Source organism: Arachis ipaensis, chromosome B6, assembly GCF_059453495.1.
Source record: "Arachis ipaensis isolate K30076 ecotype BB chromosome B6, ASM5945349v1, whole genome shotgun sequence".
In the NCBI taxonomy this organism is placed as follows: domain Eukaryota; kingdom Viridiplantae; phylum Streptophyta; class Magnoliopsida; order Fabales; family Fabaceae; genus Arachis; species Arachis ipaensis.
In genome coordinates this window covers 134,509,478-134,519,169 of record NC_142441.1, presented here as the reverse complement: position 1 = coordinate 134,519,169, position 9,692 = coordinate 134,509,478, and the positions used below count along the sequence as shown (strand labels likewise).

The window sequence follows — 9,692 nt, the reverse complement described above, 5'->3', positions numbered from 1 at the left end:
TTAGTCATGTTTTAAAGCTCAGCACACTTCGCATTGTGCTTGCATTGGCTGCTTCCAAAGGTTGGTTTCTTAAGCAGATTGACATCAACACAGCCTTCCTTCATGGTGAGTTGGAGGAAAAGGTCTATATGTGCATTCCTCCCCCCCACCTCGGGTTGAATGCCCCTCCCAATCACGTTTTTCACACTGCAGAAGTCCCTCTACGACCTGAAACATGCGAGTCGATAGTAGAACAATATGTTGAAATCTGTTCTATTAAAAAGTGGGTACAGCCGATCGAAGTCTGATCACAACTTGTTTACCAAACACAAGAGTAGTGGCTTCATTGCCCTGCTGGTTTACGTAAATGATGTGGTGTTGGTAGGGAATGACATGAGTGAAATCAATTCTATTAAGACACTATTGCATGAGAAGTTTCGCATCAAGGACATTAGTGATTTAAAGTTCTTCCTAGGGATGGAGGTTGCTCGAAGTAGGGAAGGCGTTGTTTTATACCAACAGAAGTATGCTTTGGATTTATTACGAGATTCTTGAATGGAGCCGTGCAAACCAGCTTCAACCCCAATGGATTATGGCGCTAAGTTGACCAAAGGTGGGGGGGATTACAACCGGACAACAGCGCAAATAGGAAGCTAATTGGCAAACTTCTTTATTTGGCTTACACAAGGCCAGAAATCAGTTTCACAATTGGCAAGCTCAGCCAATTTCTTGAGAAACTAACTACTTTGCACCTCAAGGCAGCATATAGAGTTCGGAGACACATCAAGATGGAGCCTGCAACTGAGTTGTTCTTCCTGTCCAAGTCTGGTATGCTAGTGTCAGGATTTAGTGACTCTAATTGGGCGGCGTGCTCTGATTCACGAAGATACATATCTGACTACTGCTTTTATATTGGGAGTTTGATTGTTTCATGGAAAAGCAAGAAACAAACGACTGTAGCATCATCTTCTGTTTAAGTAGAATATCGAGCATTGGCCTCGGCCACTAGATAAGTAGTTTGGCTTAAGAAAGTCCTAAGAAACTTGGGTTTTGAGCTGGAGAAACCTATAAGTCTATACTGTGATAGCCAAGCCGCCATTCACATCGCTCACAATTCAGTTTTTCACGAACGAACAAAGCATATTGAGATTGATTGCCATGTGGTAAGAGACAAGGTGATGGAAAACTCATCCACTTACTTTCTGTCTCGACTCACGAACAAATAACAGACCTATTGACAAAGCCACTTGCACTAAACACTTTCTCCACTCTCTACGGTAAATTAGGACTACTGGACATTTGTACTCTTAACTTGAGGGAAGATGTTACCTGACATGTGAGTTGAGAGACTAACAAACTAACCATTTAGTTGCTAAATAGCTGAATTAGTTAGCTAGTGGAGATATTTATCACAAGGTGGTTAGAGTAAAATTTTATCAACTGCTATGCATGTGTATACTACATGAACCTAACAAATTAGTTGAGCTTAACTCATTGTATCTGTGGTTGTATATAAGGCTTGACATACCTCATAGTTAATTGAGTTTTGCCATTTTTCTGATTCAAGCCACATCTCTGTCTTTCTCTTTTCTGCATTCTCTGAACTTGCACAATCTCTAACTACTCTCACCATGTCTTTAATAATTTTAACCATAGAATTTTTATTTGTTATGGCTCTTGGTTTGTCTATTGAGAGAATAACTAACTTGGGTTTCTTCATGGTTAATATTTCTATTCAAAACGACGTTGCACACATAATGCAACAAACAACGTTACACACGGAGTTTTCATGAACTTTTTCTTCTTTCATTTTGGTTTTTCTTTCCAATTTTTTTAACCTTTCTTTTCAATTTTTTTTTCTTGTTTGGCTAGATCATATTCAAAACTTGGGTGGTTCAAAAAATTGGAAAAAAAATTGTAAAATTGATATTCTTTAAAACTTATAATTGGTAACAATAATTTTACCATGCTTGAATAATTGGTTTTCTAAAGAATGGTTAGTATTAATTAGAGTTAAGTACGACTTTGGTCACTAAGGTATAGGCCAAAAAAAATTTTCGTCCCTAATCTTTTTTTCCTACAAAATCGTCCCTAAGGTTTAACTTAATTTTAAAATCGTTATTCAAACCAAAATACCCTTCTCCTTCTTCACCAAAATACTCGGTTCTTCTTCTCCATCACAGCAATACACAGTCTTCTCCATCACAGCAGCATTAAAACAAAGAAGGAAAAGAACACAACAGCAACATAATTTCAACAGCAGCAAAAACTTTTAACTAACGCATATAAAAAAAAATCAAAACAGAGAAACAGAAGAATGGAATAGAATCAGAAGTAAAATAAAAATAGAGGAACAATGGAATCAATCAGAATAGAATCAGAGTCAACAACAACAGTGTAATTAACAAAATCAACAAATCTAACAATGTAATTAACAAAAGAAACAGAAGAAGAATAATCAACTTAATTAACGAAATTAGAAACAGAAGCAGAATAATCAACTTAATCAGAAGCAGAATTGAAACCCAGTGGCGAAGAGCAATGGCGACATGGGAGGAATAGTGGCGAGCTAGCGAGGAAGAGGAGCAGTGACGAGATTTGGTGGCGAGATCCAACGGTGAGGATGCGAATGACGACGAGCAACGACGAAGAGCAGCAGCGAGCTAGCGAGGAAGAAGAGCAGTGGCAGGATCTGGCGGTGAGATCCAGCGGTGAGGACGCGAACGACAAGGAGCAACAGCGAGGAGTAGTGGCGAGGACACAAACGACAAGGAGCAACGGCAAAGAGTAGCGGCGAGGATGCGAACGACGAAGAACAACGGCAAGGAGCAGTGGCGAGCGGCAAAGAGCAGAGGCGAGCGGCGGATAGCCTTCCCCCTTGCATGATTCCCTTCTCCCCACCTTCCCTTCCCCTTCTTCTTCCCAGAAAAACCCCTAACATGATTCCCTTCCCCTTATTTTTTAATTCTTTTAGTTAGGGGTAATTTGGTAATAAAAGTTAAAATTTTGGTAAAAATAAACGATTTTAAAATTAAGTTAAACCTGACGAACGATTTTGTATGCAAAAAAAATTGAAGACGAAAAAAATTTTCAATCTATACCTTAAAAATCAAAATCGTACTTAACCTTATTAATTATTATAACTCAATTTTCAATTCCTCCAATAATCATCAAAACTTATTATAGAGAATAATTAATTCTTTATTTATGAGAAGATTGCCTAGAAATTATCGTACAGTGATCTAAAGGCCAAAATATTGTTGTAATAAGAAAAACTATTAGAAATAAAAGGGCGAACTATCTTATCCAACCAAAAATGAGTAAAGGAGAGCAAAATCATCTTTGATTATAAAAGATAAAAAATTAAAAATAAAAAGTAAAAGGAAGGAAAAGGGGGGAACACACGAGATATGATATATATAAAGCAAACTAAGGGCAAAATGGCCTCCCAAAATCATCCCTGTAACTAGGAATTTGGAAGTGTCTAAGCCTCCCTTCTTGTTGCTTCATATATTTTTCACAAAGAAACGCTTTGGAGAATTTGTCTTCCACATTCCTATTAACATCATGCACAAAAACATGTGTCTCACCGCTATCTTTGTTTCTAGCCATCATTCCCGCCGTGTATATGGCCGTCATCCGCCCCGGGGCTTCATCGTAGTACCCTGTAGGCGCATCCACCATAATCAAATCCCATTTCGTATCGTAGACAAAAGAAGGCAGTCCCTTTAGAGCCAGCGGGCAGATAGAGATTCTTGGATCTCCGACCGCCGTGCACTCCGGCCCTTTCCCTACCTCCATCAGGTTATCCGCCTCATTCACCTTGCTATCGTAGCCGACATGGTAGGACTCCAGCGTGGGGAACCGCCGCCTTATTTGTTCGATCCACGCCTCGTCCTCCTCCAGGAAAACCGTCCTGCCGCCGTGGTTTAGTGTGCTCCACATGAGGCTGTCATGGCCTAATCCGAACACGAGAAAATTGCATGGCGAATGCTTCTCTAAGATTCTTGCTGACACTGAAATCTCCTTCAGAGTCTGTTGCGGGGTTATTGTTGAGGTTGCGTAGTGGATGAGAGCTTTGGATATCGAAGGCGAAAGCTTGGTGCACGATGATAGGGAACAATCTTCTGTTGAGGAGTCTAATGAGCGTTTTGCACCGTCATCGTGTATGGTCGAAGATTTGGGAATGGAAAGAGAAGCAGCTTGGGAAGATGTTGGAGACAAATTTGGAGTGGAAGTAGAGAAGTTTGATCTGAGCACGAAGAGGATGAAGAATGAAACCAACACCGCTACAATGAGGAACTTGATGTTGAGGGTTTGATTTGGTTTAGGCCTCATGTTTGTGGTGGTTGAGTATGGTGGTGATTGTAAGTGTAGTTGGCTTGAAATAGAGGAAGGTAAAAAGCTGTGTGTGTGTGAAGCTAAGGTAGAGATGTACAGACCAAATGACAAATTAAATTAACCATCAATGCTTGGACGCGAAGGGAAGGGGCATGCATCGCAGTGGATATTTGATGAAGACAAAAGAGCTGCCAGAATTGTGAATGAAGCAAACTGAAGTGGTTGTTGCACCTGAAAATTTGGTGTCTTTTTTTCAACAAATTTTGGAGAATGGTTTAAGTGTTTAACAAATCATGATATTATGTGTGAAAAATATTACGTTTATCAAATTAATTTCTATGTATAAATATTAATGTGTTAAACTTTTTTTAATTATATTTTAATATATATTTTTTATCAGTATTAGATTTAATAATTGATTTTTAATGCATATGTAGTATGATGTATATGATTAACAACTTTGTAACTAATTTATAGCCATCATAAAAATATAAATAAAGAAACCAATGCAACTAAGTATATTTTTTTAAAGAACAAATAATATTTGAAAAGAAAATAATCAACTCTATCGAAAATACTCGCTCAATGGCGGGTGTTGTTATTGCTATATAGACTAAAGTAAACTTGTGTTTTTGTTGTTATCTATTGATACATAAAAAGAATGTAGTCGGTGGTTTATTGCTTGACATGTGGAATTTGTTCGACAAGTGTTAGACTCCATTGGATGATCATAAGTGGCAACCTAATAACACAGCAGAAATATTGAAATGAACCAAAAAATACAGCTCTCTTTTTTTAATTTTTGGTTATTTGCTGGGCTGATTTTTTTTTTTATATGATTTAGTGGTGTGAGTTATGCTGCGTTATGATCATTAGGGGCAAATTATACTGTTATGACTGCGTTACTTTTAGGAATTTTGGGGGAAAGAAATCGGTGGGTCCGATTTCAAGCAGAGAGAGAAAGGAACACAAATCGGACCCACCGATTTGTGGGAGCCCAATTTCATAAAATGGAGAGTGCAGTAATCGGATCCATCGATTTCGGGTGGCCAAAAATTTTTTTTAATCCAACAGTGCACCAATCGGACCGAGCGATTTGTGTGGCACGCGGTCGGTCCGTCCGATTTGCCTGTAACTGCATACATAAAATGAAAAAAAAAATAATCACAGAAGCCTCATTTCTTCATCGCCGGTCTCAGCTGATGTTCTTCCTCTTTTCTCATTCTTCTCCTTCATTCTTGTAGAATAGATTTCAGTGAGTGTAAGAATAGACAAGTACATATACTGATATGGATGATAGAGTTGTGTTGAAAATTTATTATTATGGGCAGATTTTGTTGCAAAAATATGAAGGAGTTCAATTTGTGTGTGAAAATTCATTAGATGTTGTTATTCCGTTCATATTGTCATTTGAGGAATTGAAAAGTGTGATTTGTGAGAAGATAGATTCTCAAAGATCTAGGAGAGTATCGTGTATTTTGTACAGGTATCCTTTATCTGTGTTTGGTGGGTTCAATTTCAGACCAAGTACGTGACAGATGAAGCGAGTATGCATGAAATGTTTTCAATGTATATGGAAAATCGCCACCGAATGTCGTACATCGAGTTGTATGTTGAGTTTGAGCAATTTGAAGCGGACTGTAACATTGAATTGAAAGATTATAATAGTGAAAGCGAGGATGAATTTGAAAGTAACTATGAGATCGTTGGTCCAGGTGAAGACGAAGATGAAGCTGGCGGCGCCATGAACGCGGATGTGGCGGAAGTTGCAAATGCACTAGCAAACCCGCATACGTTTCAGGAGCCTTCTTTCATGCGGTCGTTGGATTTGGAGGCTATGCACGCACCGAAGTTTCTGCAATATAAAAATGTAGGTGCGTAAAGCTAGACAGCTATGTGAAACTCTGTAGTAGCTGATGAATAAGTCAGATGAGTAATATATGTGATATGTGGATAGTCATTTGTGACTATAGTATTTGATTTTTTTTATTAATTAATAGTTCTTTGTTATGGATTATATTTAGTTGTTCTTTACGTAGATAGAATAGCGAAAAAAAAAAGACTATTATGATCTTACATGATAAAGTGTGTTTATTAATTGAGTTGTAATAAATGATTAATTACTGAGTACATAATATAGGATTTATTTCTTTTGATGTATGCAGCGCTTCCTGTTGTGGCGGATGGTGAGTTCACAGTGGGGATGGAATTCAGTTCAAGGGAGGCAGTAATCAAGGCAATGAAAGATTATACCATCCGAAGAGGTGTAGACTATCGGGTATATGAGTCGGAACCGACGACATTCTATGCCAAATATAGAGAATATGGCAATGGTTGTGACTGGTTGATCAGGGTTACCAAAATGCAGAAGAAGTACTGTTGGGAGATAAGGAGGTACAATGGAAGTCACACTTGTACTAGGTCTACTATTTCTCAAGACCATTCGAAACTGGATTCCAAGACAGTTGCAGAAGCAATTAAGCCGTTGGTAGAGGTTGACCCGTCTATAAAGGTGAAATCAGTCATTGCTGAAGTCCAGTCAAAGTTTAACTACACCATCAGTTATCGCAAGGCTTGGTTAGCAAAGCAGCAGGCGGTGGAATCAATTTTCAAAGGTTGGAAAGCAACATATGAAGCTTTGCCCATATGGTTTGAGGCCATGTGTCACAAGGAGCCATCAGCAGTGGTTCACTTTGAAACAATACCTGCTTACCAGGGGGATGATTTGGTTCCTGATATACGTGTACTGCATAGAGTCTTCTGGAGTTATTACCCTTGTATAAGGGCCTTCAGACACTGCAAGCCAGTGGTGCAAGTGGACGAGACTCATTTGTATGGAAAATACAAGGGTTGTTTATTAGTTGCAGTCTCACAAGATGGTAATAACAACATCGTGCCTATTGCATTTGCCATAGTAGAAGGAGAGACTTCTGATGCATGGTACTTTTTTCTGAGTAACTTGCGTCAACATGTGGTGACACGTGATGGTGTGGGACTTATCTCTGATCGACACGATTCTATTAGGTCAGCTATTGAGAGAAGTAATGGAGTTTGGTCTCCTCCTAGAGCATTTCATATGTTTTGTATCCGGCATATTGAGTCCAACTTCTTGAGGAAGTTCAAGGCATCTTACTTGCAGAAGCTCATCATCAACATTGGTAAGTTTAATACAATGAACTTTGGCTTTATTGTAAGTACGATCAAATAGAATGATGTTCATTGTACTGAATGTTTTTCATAGGATACTCGAGGATGATCAGGGAGTACCAAATGCGCTATGAACGATTAAAGGAACGGGGTGAGGCTTACACCAACTGGCTTGATCGGATCCCACGTGAGCAGTATGCTTTGGCATTTGATGGTGGATACCAATGGGGTCATATGACCACCAATCTTGTGGAGTGCATCAATTCCGTCTTAAAGGGTGCACGCAATCTTCCGGTGACTGCGCTTGTTAAGGCTATATTTTACAGACTGAATGAGTTGTTCACTAGGAAAAGAGCCGAGGCTGAATGTGCACATCATCATTCAACACTATACGATCTTTCAAACCCCTAAACCATGTTAATTTTATAAAGTTTCCTCTACAGTCCGTCTTCCTCGGTGCAACTCCAAACTGGTGCAAGCACTCGGCTTTCAATGCCTCAAAACTACTCATGGTCGGTCCTGTAACCGGAAGACCATTTGTCAGCAGACCGAGAATTATCGCCACATCCTCTAAGGTCACGACACACTCACCAACCGAAAAATAAAACGTGTGAGTCTCAGGCCGCCATCTCTCAATCAAAGCATTAATCATTGCTGACTGCCATTGGATAATTCCAATTTGTGAAACATAATAAAATCCAGTCTCGCGTAAGTGTGACTCAACAATTTGGTTATATGGATCCAGCGGCTTTAAATGATCACGCATCAACATCCTTGAACCCTACAATATCACATTTTCGCTATAAGTACCAGTATAATATAACTATATTCTCAAAAATACAATTATCCTTACATGTCCATTATAACTAATTCCAGCATAATTGCATTTCAAACATACACAGTAAATCTGTTATACAAAAATTCTTCAATCATATTCATTACCTTATAACAAAAATTATTTAACCTTAACTAACTAACCAGAATAATTTCACGACTGATAAACTATTTATTCGTAAAATAGCATACTAATTTTATTATTGTTATTATTATTCATAAAACAGCATACTAATTTTATTATTATTATTATTATTATTATTATTATTATTATTATTATTATTATTATTATTATTATTATTATTCATAACACGGAATCATAATAATAATTTCCTAATCTAAGTTTAGTTATTACTAATTTATTGTCTAAATTTTACTGAATTAAAATTTAATTATTAATAATCATAAATAAAATAATTTATTAAATTTTTATTATTAATCATAATAATTTATTAAACTCAATTACTACTGCTAATAATAATAATAAGGGATAAGTATGATTTTGGTCCCCAACGTAAGGGCTGAAAATTTATTTCGTCCCTCACCTTTTTTTCGCTCCAAAATGGTCCCCAAGGTTTCAGTTTATTGTAAAATGGTCCTTCGGACAAAAATACCCCTCCCTCCCTACCTCCCCTCTTCTTCCTCAACCAGAAACAGAAGTAGAATCGCAAATGCAGGCAGAGGAGGAGCAGCGGCGTGGAGCGGCGGCGGCGTGGAGCTGCTGCGACGGCGACCTTTCCCCTTCCCCCTTTCCCCTCTTCCCAAAACAACACCCCCCTCCCGCTTCTCTTTCTCCCCCCTCCCCCCGTCTCGGCAGCGCTGTGTTTTCTCCCACCACCACCACCAGAACCCACCACCACCACCACATTATCATCATGGTCATCATCATCATCATTATCATCAGAAGAACAGCACCTAAACCACCAGAACAAAACCACCACTACCACCAGAACCCACCACCACCACATTATCATCATGGTTATCATCATCATCAGAAATCCACAACAATATTCCATAACAAATTTCAACAACAACAATATTTCACAACAAATTTAAAAAAAATCCAAAAATTTCACAAACAAATCAAGTTCACAGAAGAAGAAGAAAGAAGAAGAAGAAGAATTGGTGGTGCGGTGGTGAGGCGGAAGAAGAAGAAGAAGAAGATGGTGGTGGTGCGGCAGGGGCGATGGTGCGGTGGAAGAAGAGGAAGAAGAAGAAGGTGGTGGTGGTGGCGGCGCGGTGCGGTGCGGCGGCGGGAAGAAAAAGAAGAAGAAGAAGAAGAAGTGGCGGATGGCGGTGGGTGTCGGGCGGCGGTGCGGCGACGGGAAGAAGAAGAAGAAGAAGCGGCGGGCGGAGGCGGCGGTGCGGCGGCATGGGTCCCCTTTCTCTCC

The 9,692-nt window shown here is 39.0% G+C and overlaps 2 protein-coding genes across 2 annotated transcripts; one reads left to right on the top strand and one right to left on the bottom strand.

Moving 5' to 3' along the window:
- Positions 1–3,257: 3,257 nt before the first annotated feature.
- Positions 3,258–4,454, bottom strand: LOC107648397 (glucuronoxylan 4-O-methyltransferase 1-like). The gene has a single exon (XM_088489380.1). It carries the CDS (start codon positions 4,315–4,317, stop codon positions 3,409–3,411), a length of 909 nt encoding a protein of 302 aa, XP_088345506.1. The 5' UTR covers positions 4,318–4,454; the 3' UTR covers positions 3,258–3,408.
- A 1,439-nt stretch (positions 4,455–5,893) lies between these two features.
- On the top strand, positions 5,894–7,878 carry LOC107647401 (uncharacterized). Its single transcript, XM_016351476.1, has 3 exons — positions 5,894–6,194; positions 6,486–7,478; positions 7,562–7,878. The coding sequence occupies exons 1-3, from the start codon at positions 5,894–5,896 to the stop codon at positions 7,876–7,878; spliced, it is 1,611 nt and encodes a 536-aa protein (XP_016206962.1).
- Positions 7,879–9,692: the final 1,814 nt, after the last annotated feature.

Bases quoted from the DNA above. Each gene is read 5' to 3' on its own strand.
- LOC107648397 (XM_088489380.1), bottom strand. From the start codon at position 4,317: ATGAGGCCTAAACCAAATCAAACCCTCAACATCAAGTTCCTCATTGTA.
- LOC107647401 (XM_016351476.1), top strand. From the start codon at position 5,894: ATGGAAAATCGCCACCGAATGTCGTACATCGAGTTGTATGTTGAGTTT. The intron at 6,195-6,485 runs GTGCGTAAAGCT...TGATGTATGCAG, and splicing joins TCTGCAATATAAAAATGTAG to CGCTTCCTGTTGTGGCGGAT. The intron at 7,479-7,561 runs GTAAGTTTAATA...TGTTTTTCATAG, and splicing joins GAAGCTCATCATCAACATTG to GATACTCGAGGATGATCAGG.